General features: G+C 42.4%; 1 protein-coding gene across 1 annotated transcript; it reads right to left on the bottom strand.

Annotated features, from left to right (window-relative positions):
* Positions 1-1,334: 1,334 nt before the first annotated feature.
* Positions 1,335-15,172, bottom strand: LOC142209735 (BPI fold-containing family C protein-like). The gene is made up of 15 exons (XM_075278776.1): positions 15,064-15,172; positions 14,430-14,541; positions 13,728-13,856; positions 13,491-13,646; positions 12,383-12,446; positions 10,548-10,608; positions 9,949-10,040; positions 7,813-7,992; positions 7,681-7,728; positions 6,895-7,065; positions 6,734-6,819; positions 5,479-5,521; positions 3,954-4,017; positions 3,798-3,865; positions 1,335-1,410 (listed from the first exon to the last, which is right to left on the bottom strand). The coding sequence occupies exons 1-15, from the start codon at positions 15,170-15,172 to the stop codon at positions 1,378-1,380; spliced, it is 1,416 nt and encodes a 471-aa protein (XP_075134877.1). The 3' UTR covers positions 1,335-1,377.
* Positions 15,173-16,426: the final 1,254 nt, after the last annotated feature.

Raw genomic sequence — 16,426 nt, 5'->3', positions numbered from 1 at the left:
GATCTTAGTGCATGGCATTGCCCCACTCATTCATGGATTGTATGTATCCACATGGTAAAAATGGTTACTCTACCCTGTATTCTCATCATATAAGTCATCATATAAACATAAGTTTGTTGAATTGACAGAGACCCTTGTGAGAGGGTGACAGGTAGAGCGCTGGAGTCCAGATATATCAGCCCCAGGTTTCTGACATATGTGTGGTCCAGGGCGGATCTGGAGTAGGCCTCAGCCCAGGTGTAGATCCTGGGCTCATTACTGGGCCAGAAAAGGCTATAGCTCTTGCATTGCAGGTGAAAGGAGGTGTATGGTTCTGTCCTGTAACCCTGAGTCCGGTGAGTATATATTGCTCCTGTTTTGTTCGTGTGGCTTGAAGTAAGCCACGTGTATAGATAGGTTATCAGTTCTGTTTAGCTAGTGGCTCAGACGAGCAGGTTTTTTTTATTTTGTTTTTGCCTGAAGTTAAGGCTGTATTTTGTTTTATTTTATGCCTGAAGTCAAGGTTTATTTATTCTCCTGTTTTTCTCTAAATAAACCAGTTTGCTACATATTTTGCGTCCGTCTTGACTGTTTGGGTCCGCACCACTGCCCCTACCGAGCTAACTTCCCCACACCCTCTATGACTATTGTAGGTTCAATAGTTACAGAAACTCAGGACGTATACATCACACAAGTGAAACCAATTTATTTGTGTAGAAACATGCACTTATTATATGAAATATGTACAGGAAAACTCAGCAAAGAAGCTCAATATAAAGTTATCACTTCCTAAAATAACTTTTCATGTATTATTGACTAATCACCTCATTTCTGGGGTTAAAAACATACACCAAACAGACTGTGCTCACACGAACACCGGAAGAAAAAACATCAAACCATGAAAAACTGAGTCTATTAAAGGATCCCTGAAAATGGGCAATCTGGTATAGGAAGACCCTCTTTTAAATCAAACTCTCCATTTATAAACCCATTCAGGCTGGCCATACAAACCTACTCATTCTATGAAGGTCAGGGTTATTAGCAGCAATCAGATATCACTAATTTTTGAAAAATAGATAAAAATCATTGGGGCAGATTTATTAGACCCTGACACCAAAGCTGCGAATCTCATGTGCGACTTGACGTTTTGGTGTTTTCATGCTGCCCCCTTCCCCAATGAGTATTATCTATTCAGCCATAATTACATATTCATGTAATATACAATGAAATAACCCTGAGAAATGATTTTGAGGTATATAAATGTGAAATATATATTTACAACTGAGCTACAATGCATATTAGAATTCCTGTTTGTAGCTGTAAAAAACATCATTCTGGCTGGTACAAGGTAGAGCACATCCAGTTAGGCGTCATCTTAGGCCTGAAGCTTGTTGACTTCTACTTCAGATCAAGTGCCAGTATAGCAAATTCCTGAAATACAGATATTATAATCAGATTTATATTAAATATCCCAAAACCTCCCACCTATTCAATGCCTACTACAGATGAACGAATAGCATTCAAAACTCTAGTTTATACCTCACTCCCATAGGAATGAATGGAAGCGGCCGGCACTTAACCCCTTGGTGTTCAGCCACTTCCATTCAATCCTATGGGAGCGAGGTATTCAAAACTAGAGTTTCCAATACTGTTCGCTCATCTCTAATACCTACTAGTTGCCTCAAAAGCATGGAGGACTGTATGTGCCGTAGCAGATTTTTCAGATGTAAAGCCTCATCCCTCCAAAGCCAACGCTTACTGTAACCTCAATATGGTGTTCCAGACCTAGTCATGACTCTCGAATTGTAATGCCCACAGTACTCTGTTCACCTCCCTTCCCCAATAGGGACATATGTTATATACAGGTGTGTCCTTCCTTGACCTTTTCGTCTTTCCTAGATGTGTCCAGACACAGGTATGGCAGTTCAAAACTTGATTCTGCTAAGAAACTGCAGCCTAATATCATACAGCAAACGCCATTGATATTAGGCAAGTCACAACTTCTGTAAGGCTGCATTCACACTGAGTAACGCTGGCGTTTTTTTGTGCTTATTTTTGCACATAGCGCCGCGTTAACGTCGCGTTTGCGCCATTCAACGCCACCGCAAAATAGTGTGGCGCAAACGTGGCGTATACGCGGCGGTAACGCGGTGTTAACGCGGCGCTATGTGCAAAAATAAGCACAAAAAACGCCAGCGTTACTCAGTGTGAATGCAGCCTAAGACTAGAGATGAGTGAACTGGTTTCAGGCCCACCCATAAAGCACTATTAGGCTAAGGCCCTAATCGTCCCGCAGCCAAAAAGTGCTACGCACTGTGGCTCTACCCACGGCGCTTTAAACAGAAAGTTCGCTGAGTTTTCCTCCACGGACTTTGTTACAATTATATCTATGAGGAAACCGCCGGCGTTTCCATAGATATAATTGACATGCTGCAATTTCCAAAACTGCTCCAGTTTTGGAAATCGTGGCGTGGTTTTTACTGCAAAGTGGGCGTGGGATTTACTAGAATCCAACCCACTTTGCCTTGACTGTAAAATGCTGCGATTTTTTTCCCACAGCATTTTCGATTTTACTGTGGGTTTTTGTTTTTGTTCTTTTTTTTGAGCCAAAACATACTACAAACAGTATGAGAAATATATGGGAAGTTGTTATATTTCTAATTTCTGTTCAATCCACTCCTGGCTTTGGCTAAAAAAAAAAACGCAGCAAAATCTGCAACAAAAAAAAGCTGCGTTTCCAAAACGTGTGGCTTCAGCTTTATACTCTGGGGTCTGTTGAGACACAGAGTATATAATTAATGGAGTCATGGGGAAGTGTGGCAATATAATAAACCACAGTGGCGTAATTAGGAATGGCGGCGCCCCCGCCCGACCGATGCCAAAGACCCTGACCAAGCCCCCCCCCCACATCCCTGCACGCACTATTATGCCCCATAGTTGTCCCTGCACACGGCATTATACCCCATAGTGGCCCCTTCACCCAGTATTATGCCTGATAGTGGCCCCATCACCCAGTATTATGCCCCATCACTCAGTATTATGCCCCATAGTGGCCCCATCACCCAGTATTATGCTCCATTGTGGACACCTATCCCTGCGCTCCCTACTGTTGGCTATCTTCAATGACGTCAGGAACGTCATGTGACCGGGGGCCTGTGTCGCGACGCATAAGGACGCAGGCCCCGGTCATGTGACGTCTGAGACGTCACACAAGTAGGCCCTGAAGCCTTCGCAGTAACACTGTTTGTTATGTTCGCTTACCTCTCCCGGGCCTCTGATCATTATATTTGGGGGTCTGAAAAGACCCCTGAGTATAATAATGATGTTTGTGGGGCCCGCGGTGTCACTTACCGATCCCGGCCCCTGCTTACATATGAAGTTTACACTTGTATGTAATGTCCTTCAAGCACTATGATGTTCATGTTACTGTCTACTAAACCTCTTCTTAGTTCATCGGAAGGGTAGCCCGAGACGTGCTACTTTTAACAAGGTATCACGTGGTCTGGGATATTACCGTATAGGCCTGAAGCCTGTGCTAGTAGTAATAGCCTGTTACTGCTACCACAGGCTTTGGGCCTGTATGGTACTGCTAGCATAGGCTATGGCTATGGTAATATCCCAGACCACGTGACGTCTGACACATTACCATATAGGCCCGAAGCCTGCTCGGAGTAACATCGGATCCCGGAGAAGTGAGTAACAGTGTTTATTATGTTCCCTCACCTCCCCATGGGCTCCGATTATTATACTCGGGGGTCTGAAAAGACCCCACCTTTACATCACATTAACATTGCATTACACAGGACAAATCTTCTCACCTTCTCAGTACTGACTGTGCCATTTTTCAGCAAAGTGCTAGGTGTATAAATTCCTTGTGCTAACTCATCTGCAAAGTAAAATATAATAATATATTAACAGGCTTGGTAAATGGTGATCAAGAATGATCTACTTAGAGTTGTTGTTGTATTTCTTACCATTTACAACTGGCATCACCACGTCATGAAAGAGCTGCCGGACTCCGTTTTCTGTCACAACCGCCTATAACAATGAGAATGTGGTGACTATTACATCATCTAGAGCCTAAGAGTATGTTCACACGTAGGAATTTGTCAAGCAGGAAATTTCTGCTTCAGGAATTTGAAGCAGATTTTTTTTTTCTGCTTGATCAGTGTTATGCTAGGTTAACACCTGCGTTCGGGTTTCCGTTCGGGGGGTCCAATTGGGGACCCCCCGAACAGAAACCTAATCCACTTAAAGCAGTAATCTACGGAACCCTGCGGACTCCGTAGACTATAAGGGTATGTTCACATGGAGATTTTTGCAGGTGGATTTTGACACAGAATCCGCCTCAAAATCCACTTGTTTTTTTTTTTACCTGCTAGTGTTTTTTTTACACTAGCGGCAAAAAGAAGCAAGATGCTGATTTTTTTCCCTGCAGATTCCGCGGTTGTGCAGCCACGGCGTCCGCAGAGCAAGACTCCCTACTGATTAGGCCGGAGTGAATGGGCCTAATCAGGAGCGGAATGCCGTGACTGAATGTCTGTGCACTGCATCGGCATCCCGTCGCCACTAGCCGCGTGGAGTTCACACGGTGGAATTTGGTTTCCGCTAAGTGAACATAGCCTAACACAGTCTGACGGGTTTCTGCCTTTCTAAAACCCCGAACGGAGTGCAAGCACCGGTGTGAACCCAAAGCTTAGTCATGTTCATTGGTGTAGAAAGAGCAGCACGTGCGTTAATGCACATCTAATAGAACTCATAGATAAATACATTGGTCATCAACATGGCGTCATCAGGAATTTAGTCAGCAATTAATTCAATTATTAAGCATGACTCCGCTGAAATCCTGTAGTGATGATCCGGGTCTGAAGCCAAAACCAGGTGTGGATCATAAAGAGGGTGAAAGTGCTAAGGGCAGGTGAGACGCTTCCTCTTATATAAATCCACTCCTGGTATTGGCTTCAAAACTGTATCTGAAAACCGATCGTGTCAGAGCAGCCTTAGGCTTAGTTCATACGTGCACGGAATTGCGTGTTTTGGTCCTGATTTTGACGCGGTAAGCCGACTGACAGTTGCGGCTTCCCGCTCAGGAGTAGGCCTAAAATGAATGGACCTAGTCCGTAGGGTGCTGCCGCGAGGCGGACGCCGCGGCTCATTGAGTCACGGAATCCGCCTGAAGAAAGGGCAGCTCACTTCTTTTTTCCATGAGCGGCAACATAAAAGATCGCGAGTGGTCTCCATAGACCACCATTGTGAGGGAGCAGATTATGACGTGGATTCCGCATCATAATCCTCCCCCTCTGTGCCCGTGTGAACGGGCCCTAAGGGTGCTATAACATGAGCTGTCTTTACATGCATTATCGCTTGTGCTATTTTTTACACCAATGAAAATGCCTTCCAAAAATAAAAATAAAAAAAACCTCTATGGTTTCCAAGGAAAAACACTGTTGTGCAATGGCACTTTAGTCAACTAGCAATACAATATTAATGGTTATTTACCTTTTGATCTTTACTGACTGGTTGACTTCCTTCTATTTGTAATCTGTAGGAAGGTAAATTATAACTTTAGTATATAAAGTCTAGTAGGTCACATACATAGAAATAGTAGCCTGGAATAAGAGTCTATCAGCAGTGTTGATATAGCCATTCAGATCACAGACCTGCTATGGTACACTCATTTTCTGGATCATAGAGAGACGTACAAATGTCTATAAGGCTGGGGGCCCCCGCGTGGTATAAATGCCACGGAAAGAAACATGGTGTTCTACAGTCAAGCAAGGTGGATGGAATTGCAGCGAATCCCATCCACACCTTGCATAATAATATGTGCAGCACATATGCCGTGATTTCCAAAACCGCCACGGTTTTGGAAACCGCAGGATGTCAATTATACCTGCAGAAAAGCCAGCGGTTTCCCTATAGATATAATGGGACAAACGCGTGGGGATTTTTGCCTTAGAATTCTTCTAGGACACCTGGCTTTCTTCAAAAGCACCCCAAACCTGACAGGGGAATTTGTTTTTAACGCTGATATGTTTTGCCACAATGAGGATAGGAGGGTCAGTGAAAAACGGATAAAAGTGTGGTAGATAGGTTGGTTGCGAGACTTATACATCTTCATGGACGGACTAAGTAGTAAATAAGCCTAAAATGATTTCATTAATTGTACCAAATTCTGAAAAGCAGCGCAAACTTACTACTGTGTAGAGGTGTCTGAAGATAACGGGGTTATCCAGGGAGTAATAAAGCTTGCCAGTGCATTTCCTGCACCTTGTGTGCCCATATCTGCCCGCTGTATAGGTAATAAACTGAACTTAGAGAGGTCCTTTCATATCCTTTAAGATGGGGCATGTTATATAACGTTAAAAATCTGATACTGTGCTGAATTCACGTATTTGCAAAGGTATTGGTACCATAAGTTTTGGCTACCAATATCCAAGTACTGTCAGGGGGGTAACCTTAACTTAGCGTTATTGCTGGGTGGTGAGGAAGACCCGCTTACAGTACAAAATTATAGAAATGTACCAACAGGGGGCACTCCTCACTGACAAGTGATGACACTGAGCTGTAAGGCTGGCCCTCCTGACACTACTGTATAGTGATATTGGCAGCTGCAGCCAGGGCAAGTGCCTGCAGAACTGAGTGAACTGAATTCAGGTTTGCAGTGGTATATGACATGCCCTATCATAGAGGATATCCTTTAAGGGTCCTGTGATGGTTACAGTAAAGGAAAAGAACTGAGCAATACAAATACCTGTCCAAGATCATAGAACCTGTGAAATTCAGACCCTCTGCTCCCCTGGCTTCTGATATGGAAATATTGACTTGGAAGCTGGCCACCTATACAAGAAACACACGTTATAGACTGACATGTTTACATTGCTGTGATATCTAGTAGAAATGCAGGATACTTACAAGGTTAACACTGAAGATCTGCTCAGCTTTGGCCTCTGTAGGATAGGCATAGGCTTGTAAAGCCCCACCAAACTGGACAGTCAGATTGTTTGGTAGCAGGTAGACTCGTGGAGACCTTGTAGCATACATGTGGATTTTCACTGGAACAGGGCTTGGGAAATGTTGAGAGATCTAGATAAAAGCAGCACAGTAGTTCATGTCTATGGGACTGCCATAACATCAGTATTCATTATTTTTTATTAGGTCATTGGTTGACGGATAAATTAAATGATATGCAGCCGTACGGTATGATGCCGTAAAAATGTAGCTGGTATATCCAATAGTCATATCATTAATAAGCATTAATTAATATTAACAACATCGGTCCTGTTTTATAGGGCTAGGTTTACTCTTTTGTAGCCCCAAGCAGAACACTATGCTTATGTAGGGGCAACATTGCGACATTGAGATTGGTGACACGGTGCTGATGTAGGGGGGTTCAGTGGGGGCGTAGAAGTGAAGTTTGTCAAGTGCAACTCTGACCATGTGTACAGCCAAATAGATCTGCTATCAGTGCTTTTCAATGTGCCGTGGTGACATGGTAGTAGCCTGCACTGCCTAAAGTTGCATTGGTGCCCCAAACCTAATGGGAATTCCTGGAACATAAAATCCCTAACCTCAAAACTGTCCTATAAAGCTCAGACTCTGTTACCCAAGAGTGACTGGATCACAGGTTTTCTCTCCAGTAATTGCTCCACTAAGTCCTAAAAGACAAGTTACTGATCAGTCCACTAATGTAATACTCACCTCTGGAACGTAGGCTGTCAAATTTGCGGTTGTCAACTCTTTGGAGCCCTATAAAAGAGAATTGTGGCTTTACTTCCAGGCAAAAAGACAGTATACCATGTGTGGACTGTTATCCTGGTCCGTCATACTTACCACCATATGGGAGACCTGATAAGTCAAAAATCCAGCAGAGTAGAAAGCAGAACAGAAAGTATCCAGTGAAGACTGGGATACTCCAGTATAAAGCATGGCGGTGTCCTGGATTGGGATTGTCATGGGGACTGGAGAGAAATCGGTCTTGCTAAGAGATTCATTATATGAATAGAAACGACCCTGTGTGGAGGAGAGAGCTTCATTTTAGGGGAATTTTTATTACATTTCCTATTTTAGCAGAAATGCACATAGATTTACAAGCGGCAGAGATTCTACCTAAATTAGCAGTCCATGTAATATTTAATATACAACCCTATATACAATGCTAAGCTTATCTCTTAGGGTCCATTCACGTGGAGGAAAATGGAGAGGAATTTGCTGTGGAATTTCAGCGCTAAAAAAAAGCCTCCCATTGACTTCAATGGGTTCCTTTCTAAATTCAGAAAATCAGCTGTGATTTCCTTTTTATGGCCGGGATATCTTCCTATACATGTAGTGTCCTTGCATGATACCCCAGCTACAATAAGAAAATCATGGCTGGGTTTTTGACAAGTCCCAGACCATAGAAAGCTTCCAATTGGCAACCAATCAAGACAACAGACTGTCACTACTAAGATGGTTAGAGGAAACCTTTAAAACGCTGTAGAATTTTTAATTACTTATATTTGCAAAATTGTTTAACTTTTAATTATCTACAAATATAGATATGGTTATGTATATGGGAATACTACTTTAACCCCTTCCCGACATGCAGGTAATAGTACGGCGCGTGTCGGGTCTGTAACTATGGCGAGTGTCCGGGAGCCGGGCGGCCACCATAGCCGCCGGGTGTCTACTGCTTTAAGCAGTAGACATCCAGCTCTAATGCCTCCGATCGGTCCCCGGACCGATCGGAGGCATTAACCCATCCGGCGCCGCGGTCAAAGGCGCCGGAGGCGCCATTTTCCCGGCGGCGCATGGGCGCCGCCATTTTGCCCAGGATCGCCGGCTCCTGGAGCATGCTCCAGGGCTGACGTCCCGTTGCCATGACAGCCGGGAGCCTGTATTAGGCTCCCAGGCTTATCTGCAAATCCTCTCTTTTGCAGGCTGGTCTATGCAGCCTGCAAAAGAAAGGATGATTTTTTGCAATGCATTGCAATGCATTAGCATTGTAATGCATTGCATTAGTGATCAGACCCCCTGGGGTTCAACACCCCTAGGGGGTCTAATAAATGCAAAAAAAAATTTTTTTTTTTTTTTTTAAAAAAAGTAAAAAAAATATAAAAAAATATAAAAAGTATTAAAAGTTCAAATCACCCCCCTTTCCCTAGAACACATATAAAAGTAGTTAAAAACTGTGAAACATATACATGTTAGGTATCCCCGCGTCCGAAATCGCCCGCTCTACAAATCTATAAAAATATTTTTCCTGTTCGGTAAACGCCGTAGCGGGAAAAATAGTCGAAAGTGCCAAACCGCCGTTTTTTCACTGTTTTGATTCTGATAAAAATTTGAATAAAAAGTGATCAAAGCAATAACATTTCCCAAAAATGGTAGAACTAAAAAGTACACCCGGCCACGCAAAAAAAGACGCCCTATGCATCCCCTTACACTTACGTATAAAAAAGTTACGGCCGTCGGAATATGGCGACTTTTAGAAAAAAAATTTTTTAACACAGTTTTGGAATTTTTTTTAGGGGTCAAAATGTAAATAAAACCATATAAATTTGGTATCCCTGGAACCGTACCGAAACACAGAATATAGGGGACATGTCATTTTGGCTGCACAGTGAACGCCGTAAAACCAAAGCCCGTAAGAAAGTCGCAGAAATGCATTTTTTCTTCAAATCCACCCCATTCTGAATTTTTTTCCTGCTTCCCAGTACATTATATAGAATAATTAATGGTGGCATCATGAAGAAAAATTTGTCCCGCAAAAATTAAGACCTCATATGGCTCTGGGAGCGGAGAAATAAAAAAGTTATGGGGTTTAGAAGGAGGGGAGTCAAAAACGAAAAACGAAAATCAAAAAATGCCATCGGCGGGAGGGGGTTAAGCTATAACTATGGCTATATTTGTTGAATGCACTTTTCTGTATACATGACACTTAGAATCATGTTATCAAAGGGGTGGTGGTGGTGGTGGGGGGACTCTTACCTTTATTCCGAAGGAACCACTTTGATCTGAAATTTCTGGATTGCCCACAAGATATAGGTCAAGCTTAATTTCTTCAGTTAGTGTCAAATTCACTGAAATAAATGTAATAAAATAGAATAAAAATAAATAAAAGTAATGCAAGGTTCAGGAATCGACAGTGGTCAGTAGACGCAAAATGCCAGGATACAGTAACCATAGAGGTTGTAGTAACATGCCTCATAGTGTAGGGGGCAGGAGTGACTAGAGAAGATAGGTTATTATAATAGCATTATTCTAGCGAATCCCATACACACATTGTAGCGGCAATGCTGTGACTTCAAAAACCATTGCGTTTTTGGAAATTTCAAAATGTCAATTATACCTACGGAAACACTGGTGGTTTCCTTAAAGTTGGAGCAGAACTTGTGGACTGCGGACTTCCTGGGAAAAGTGCTGCGGGAAAAATGGCATTGTGTCCGCCGCACTATTTCCCGCTGTGATTTTTTGCTGTGGCCCACTATGTCCTATGTGTACTGCCATTGTGCATAGACCTAACTAATAAAACTTTTTGAGATAATAAATCATTTTGTTCACATTTGGAGAGAATTTCTTGTACTCACAATTAAAATTTCTCAATTTCTCGTCCCATTTCTTAGCTTGATTTCTTATGGATGAGCACAACTATAATAGAGATGTAATAGAGAGAATAGTGATTATTACATTATTTTATTTCTTCTAATCTACGTAGTAATAGTAATCTACAGTATATAGATAGGGCTCTCTTCACATCTTGTCTCTTGATTCCATTGGAACTAGAATTAGGAAATATACCTTAAGGCCTGTTCACACGGAGTAAACGCGCGTGTATTTTGGCAAAATACATGTGCAAAAAATACACGTGTAAAAATAAGGGTCCATTCACACGGTGTAACGTGGCGCTCATTTTGTGCTTTTTTTATGTAGATTGTGAGCCCCACATAGAGCTCACAATGCACATTTTTCCCTATCAGTATGTCTTTTTGGAATATGGGATGGAAATCCATGCAAACACGGGGAGAACATACAAACTCTTTGCAGATGGTTTTTTGCCCTTGGCGGGATTTGAACACCAGCACTCCAGCGCTGCAAGGCTGCAGTGCTAACCACTGAGCCACCGTGTGGCCCACTTTTTTGTGCTTATTTTGACATGGAGCGCCGTGTTACGGGAGCATATACGCCGTGTTTGCGCTGCGCTAGTTACGGTGCGCGTTTATGGTCGCATTAACGCCGCATAAACACGCACCGTAAATAGCGCGGCGTATACGCTCCCGTAATGCGGCGCTCCGTGTCAAAATAAGCACAAAATGAGCGCCGCGTTACACCGTGTGAATGGACTCTAAGACTCCCATTGACTTCAATGACATTTTTTTACACATGTAAGAAACACATCAAAATACACGTCAAAATACACGTGTAAAATGTCATTGAAGTCAATGGGAGTCTTATTTTTACACGTGTATTTTTTACACATGTATTTTGCCAAAATGAGCGTGCGTTTAACAGTTTACCTTTGTCAGAAGCCTCATCGACTTCCATTGTAAAAGAGAGTATATCTTGTATTATACTTTTATTTATTTATTTTTTTGGACTTTGTTATTCTGCACAGTACAGTGCAGCAGATAAGCAGTAAAAAATAAAACCAAAAAAACCTATGCCAATGCATACTAGAGCAGCATTAGGGGGAGTTCACACGGAGTTACGTGCCGCGTGATGTGGCACGTAGACGCCGCGGGACCCTTTGCGGGCTGTACACGCTTCCATTGATTTCAATGGGAGCGGGGATCGTATGCGCCGTGCTAGTTTGCAGCCGTGCATTTATTCACAGCCACAAACTAGCGCGGCGCATACGATCCCCGCTCCCATTGAAATCAATGGGAGCGTGTACGGCCCGCAAAGGGTCCCGCGGCGTCTACGTGCCACATCACGCGGCACGTAACTCCGTGTGAACTCCCCCTAAGAGCGATACTCTTTTTGACATATGCTGGGTGCATGGGGTCCCTTGCTCAGTGGTTAGCACTGTTGCTTTACAGCAGTCCTGAGTTCAAATCCAATCAAGATCAACATCTGCATGGAGTATGTATTCTCCTCATAGGTAGCTGTACAAAAAGAATTACACACACGGTTCACATCTGCGTTCGGTATTCCGTTCAGGGAGTCCGCATGGTGACCCCCGAATGGAATACCGAACACATTGACATGCAGTGAGCCATGAAAGCACACAGACCTCATAGACTATAATGGGGTCCATGTGTTTTCCGTGCGCTGTCCGCACAGCCCAAGCGGAGAAGAAAGTAGTTCATGAAGTACTTTTCTCTCCGCATGTCCCCTATAACAATAAGGTCGTAATTATGTTTTGTCAATTCTATCTCCAATATTTATTCATGTTCTTGTTACTATAGAGCCATATTGTTCTCACCTGCTGGTTGACAGCTTGCTTTACCACATTCTGAATCGGTTCTTTTATGGTGTCGAAGAAATAGCTAGAAAAGAGAGAATAAATATTCCTAGAGTTACATGGTGGAATATTGTGGAAGGTTTTGGTCATTTTAAAGGGTCTCTGTCAGGTCTATGCTAAAGTATCTGAACATAAGAAAGAATATGAATACAAAGGGACAACCTGAGAGTCCTCCTTTCCCACCCATAGCAATTGAGAACTCGAGGTACGCAGTCTTGTGCCGGAAGAGCTGTCTATTGCTGTATAGGACTCTCAGGCTTTGAATAGTATTTTATATGAAAATACTAAATAAAATATTAAACTGTCCATCCCTAAGCTTAGTATCTCCTTTGGTTTCTCATCGTCTCGTCCTGTTGGTATTTTTGCTCCTTTTGACTTCAATGGGGTCAGAGCAATCTGCGTACATTCCCATGTTGTGTATAATATGACTGTCCCATTAAGCTGATCTGTTCAGGTGCCGCCTGTTAGTCCACCAGATAGGCCATAAAAACCTATATCTTTGGACAACCACATTAAGGGAGAGTCTAGTTAGTTTGTCTATATTTTTGGGATTTGGTTGGGAGTCTATTTCTTTAAAGATAAAATGTATTCTTGTCAGGAGTCTATAGCTGGGTGAAAGTTGGGTCCGGAGTCTGTATTCTGGAAGTTTTATCTCTGTGTTTTGTGAATATCCTGGTTTGAGGTCTGTATTTAGGAGAATTATGGTCAGGGGTCTGAGGTCTGTAATTCGTTGGGGCTTCTGGTCTAAGGCCTGTATTTGTTTAGAGATAGATTGGGGATGCTTCCTATATAAATAGGTAGGGCATAAGGCTGATAATTTACGTTATCCATCCCCCTTCTGTATCTTCCTTGGTCATGCAATGAGTATTATGTAGTATTTCTCATTTATCTATACACTACTAACATATAAGCACTGTAACCTAGCAGCCCTTGGGTCTTGGGTTTGAGTTTAACCATGCATCCAATATTCGTGTGGGTCTCCTCGGAGTCCTCCATTACCCTCCACACTTCAAAAACATACAGTACCGAAAAGGTATTAGGCTAAAAATTTCCATAGTTTTTCAATTACCTCACGCCACCAGACATCTGTATATCGACACCTTGAACACTAGATTGGCAGTCGAGAAGGTATATAGATGGGACACCTGGATCGTTTCGACGAACACCCACCATAATGGAGACAGATAACCCAGTTAAGGTCAGCAGACTTCTTCCACTGTCTTTGCTGAAATGAAACAAAGCAAAGGATTAATTTTCCTTGTATTTTGTAATGTGGGGATGACTTACCAGTTATTCAGATACTTACATGAGCCAGCTGTCTATTTTCCAGTTACAGCTGATTTTGGCGTCGCCATTTTCCATCTTTAAATACATTCCCGTCTCCTGTATCCATTGTGAAACGATTGTTCCATGATGGAACTGGTCCAGATGAATCCTTAATAAATGGACACCAAGAATGTTAACTATAGGGGTTGGGGATACTGTCTACAACAGAATATCCTCTTCTTCATGATTTGATCGTGTTAGGGTGCCCATACACACTAGATATCTAACCCTTGCCATTGAGGAAGGGTCATGGATAGACGAATTGGACATTTTGCCTGATCCTTTGTTCCCATGGAAGCTTAGCCACTGGTGGAGAGTCTTATTCCTCCCTCACCATTACAAATGCATACATGGTTGGCCAAGCACGTATATGTACAGGAAATTGTGAAGAGTTTTTGTGCCACCATTTATTCTAGGAGTATGGACAGCTTTAGAAGGAAATGTCTAACCACAGAGCAACCATTTTTCTTATGTCTGACAGAGATGTATCTACTGTGTATGCTGCCGGTCTCAAGTCGTGCCATATGGTGGTCTATGCCGTATGGCCTATCTATTACATACTCCCTCTCCAGTATAGGTTCTTGGGAGCAATGGTGCAAGAAACATTGTATCTTTATCAACCACTTGAATACCATTGCTCCAATAGTATAGTGCACTGTACTTCACAGCCGTATTTACTCACTGTGTGAACTCATACGACATGTCCTCAGATGCTATGTTTCCACTTCCGGTCACATCTGGTATCTGCTGTTCAGTGTCATTTGACAACATTTTATTCAGAAGCATTTCCACTGCTACAATATAAAAACAGTAAAACATTAGCTATAGGCTAAACAAGTTCTTACGAAGAATCTTCTAGGCACCAAGTACAGTTGTACAACGTAAGCGAAATACTAATGGCATATCTAGATATATTTTTGTAAATCTGTTTTCCAGATTTGCATATTCCCCAGAATCCCCCAGTGGAGCAAAAATGGCTTGTAAGTCTCCATATGCCTGCAAAGGCACTCTCCTATATTTTTCTAGTTAATTTTCACCATATTTAGTAATACAGGCAACATGGTGGCTGCATGTTTAGCAATGTCGTCTTGCAGCCTTGGGGTCTTGGGTTTGAGTTTAGGCATGCATGCTGTGTTCGTGTGGGTCTCCTTAGTCCCCCATTACCCTCCTCTCTTCAAAAACATATAGTACGATAAGGTACTGGGGAAAATTCAATGTGAGCCTTATACAGTATGCATAGGTGCCAAAATACATAAAAATCTGTAATACTTGTTTGTTAACCTTTTGATGGCGAAATATATCAAGTTACTACTTACCCATTTTCAAGCCATGGTTTGTGATTTGAATCTTGGCCCCAGGTTTGTCTCCATAAACAATGGTGGAAAGGGTTAAGAGAAGGAAGGCGATATTAGGAAACCACATCATGGTTCTTCACAGTCTGGCAAACAAAAAAAAAAAATTTTGGTACTTCCAAATAGAGCGCGAGCGCATACAATACATACAGTGAAGGAAATGACTATTTGCAGGATTTTAATCCTTTACGGCATAATGTGTTACCAATGGTTTTCTTGGTGACTTTGGTCTCAGCTGCCTTGAGTTCATTAACAAGTAGCCCCACCGTGTAGTTTTAGGCTGATCTCTCACCTTCCTATAATCAAGGCAAGGATACCCCACAAGGTGAGATTTTGCATAGAGCCCCAGATCGATGGGGATTGACAGTCATTTTGTATTTCTTCCATTTTCTTACTATCTCACCAACAGTTGTCTCCTTCTCACCCAGCGTCTTACTTATGGTTTTGTAGCCCATTACAGCTTTGTGCAGGTCTTGCCCTTGACATCCTTAATCCCATAGAAAAACTATGGAGGGAGCTGAAGCTACGACTTGCCAAGCGACAGCCTCAAAATCTTAATGATTTAGAGATGATCTGCTGAGAGGAACGGACCAAAAATCCTCCTGACATGTGCGCAAACCTCATCATCAACTACAAGAAACGCCTGACTGCTGTCCATCTAATGTACTATGTTTTTACTTTATTTTTTTGGGCACAAACTGGTTATAGTCTATGGGGTCTGTGGGACATGGACATTGAAATAACAGATTAGGAATCAGGTTACTATAAATTAACTCTACAGATCTCTATCGTTACAATACTAGGTCTTGAAAATTTTTTGTAAAAGAATATGAATTTCTCTAACTGTATGGTTTCCAGCCCCTGAACGCTTTATGGCTGGGCCCAATATTCCATGTGAGATCTGACAAATCCTACACTAATTGAATGTCTCTTTGTGCCCATTCATACCCTTCCTACGACTTCACCTCTATTGACTTTTCCTTTGTTTTTCTAGTAGACATTGGGGAAGGGAGTGGGAATTTTTGAGCAAATTCTTAGAGATTTTGAGATCATTTCTACAAAAATTTTTACCAATCACTATACTTTTAAAAGTTAGGTGGGAAAGTTGCGTACTTATGCCGGATTCACATAGGTGTTTTTTGCATCAGATTTTGAGTCGGAGGCCGCTGCAAAATCTACCTGAATAATCCGCCTGAAGAAAGGGCACGTCGCTTCTTTTTTACTGTGAGCGGGAACAAACCGCTTGCGGAAAAAGGAACTAATTGAAATCAACGGGAGGCGGTTTTTTGAGCCGGATTTTGACGCAGATTCCGCATCAAAATCCAGA

The sequence above is a fragment of the Leptodactylus fuscus genome, chromosome 6 (genome assembly GCF_031893055.1).
Source record: "Leptodactylus fuscus isolate aLepFus1 chromosome 6, aLepFus1.hap2, whole genome shotgun sequence".
Lineage (NCBI taxonomy): Eukaryota > Metazoa > Chordata > Amphibia > Anura > Leptodactylidae > Leptodactylus > Leptodactylus fuscus.
This window is presented reverse-complemented; position numbering and strand designations above follow the sequence as displayed.

Coding starts and splice junctions, on each gene's coding strand:
- LOC142209735 (XM_075278776.1), bottom strand. CDS start 15,172: ATGATGTGGTTTCCTAATATCGCCTTCCTTCTCTTAACCCTTTCCACC. Junction 12,447..13,490: donor CAGATGTCTGGTGGCGTGAG/GTAATTGAAAAA, acceptor TCTCTTTTCTAG/CTATTTCTTCGACACCATAA. Junction 1,411..3,797: donor GCACAGTCAGTACTGAGAAG/GTGAGAAGATTT, acceptor TCTGTATTTCAG/GAATTTGCTATACTGGCACT.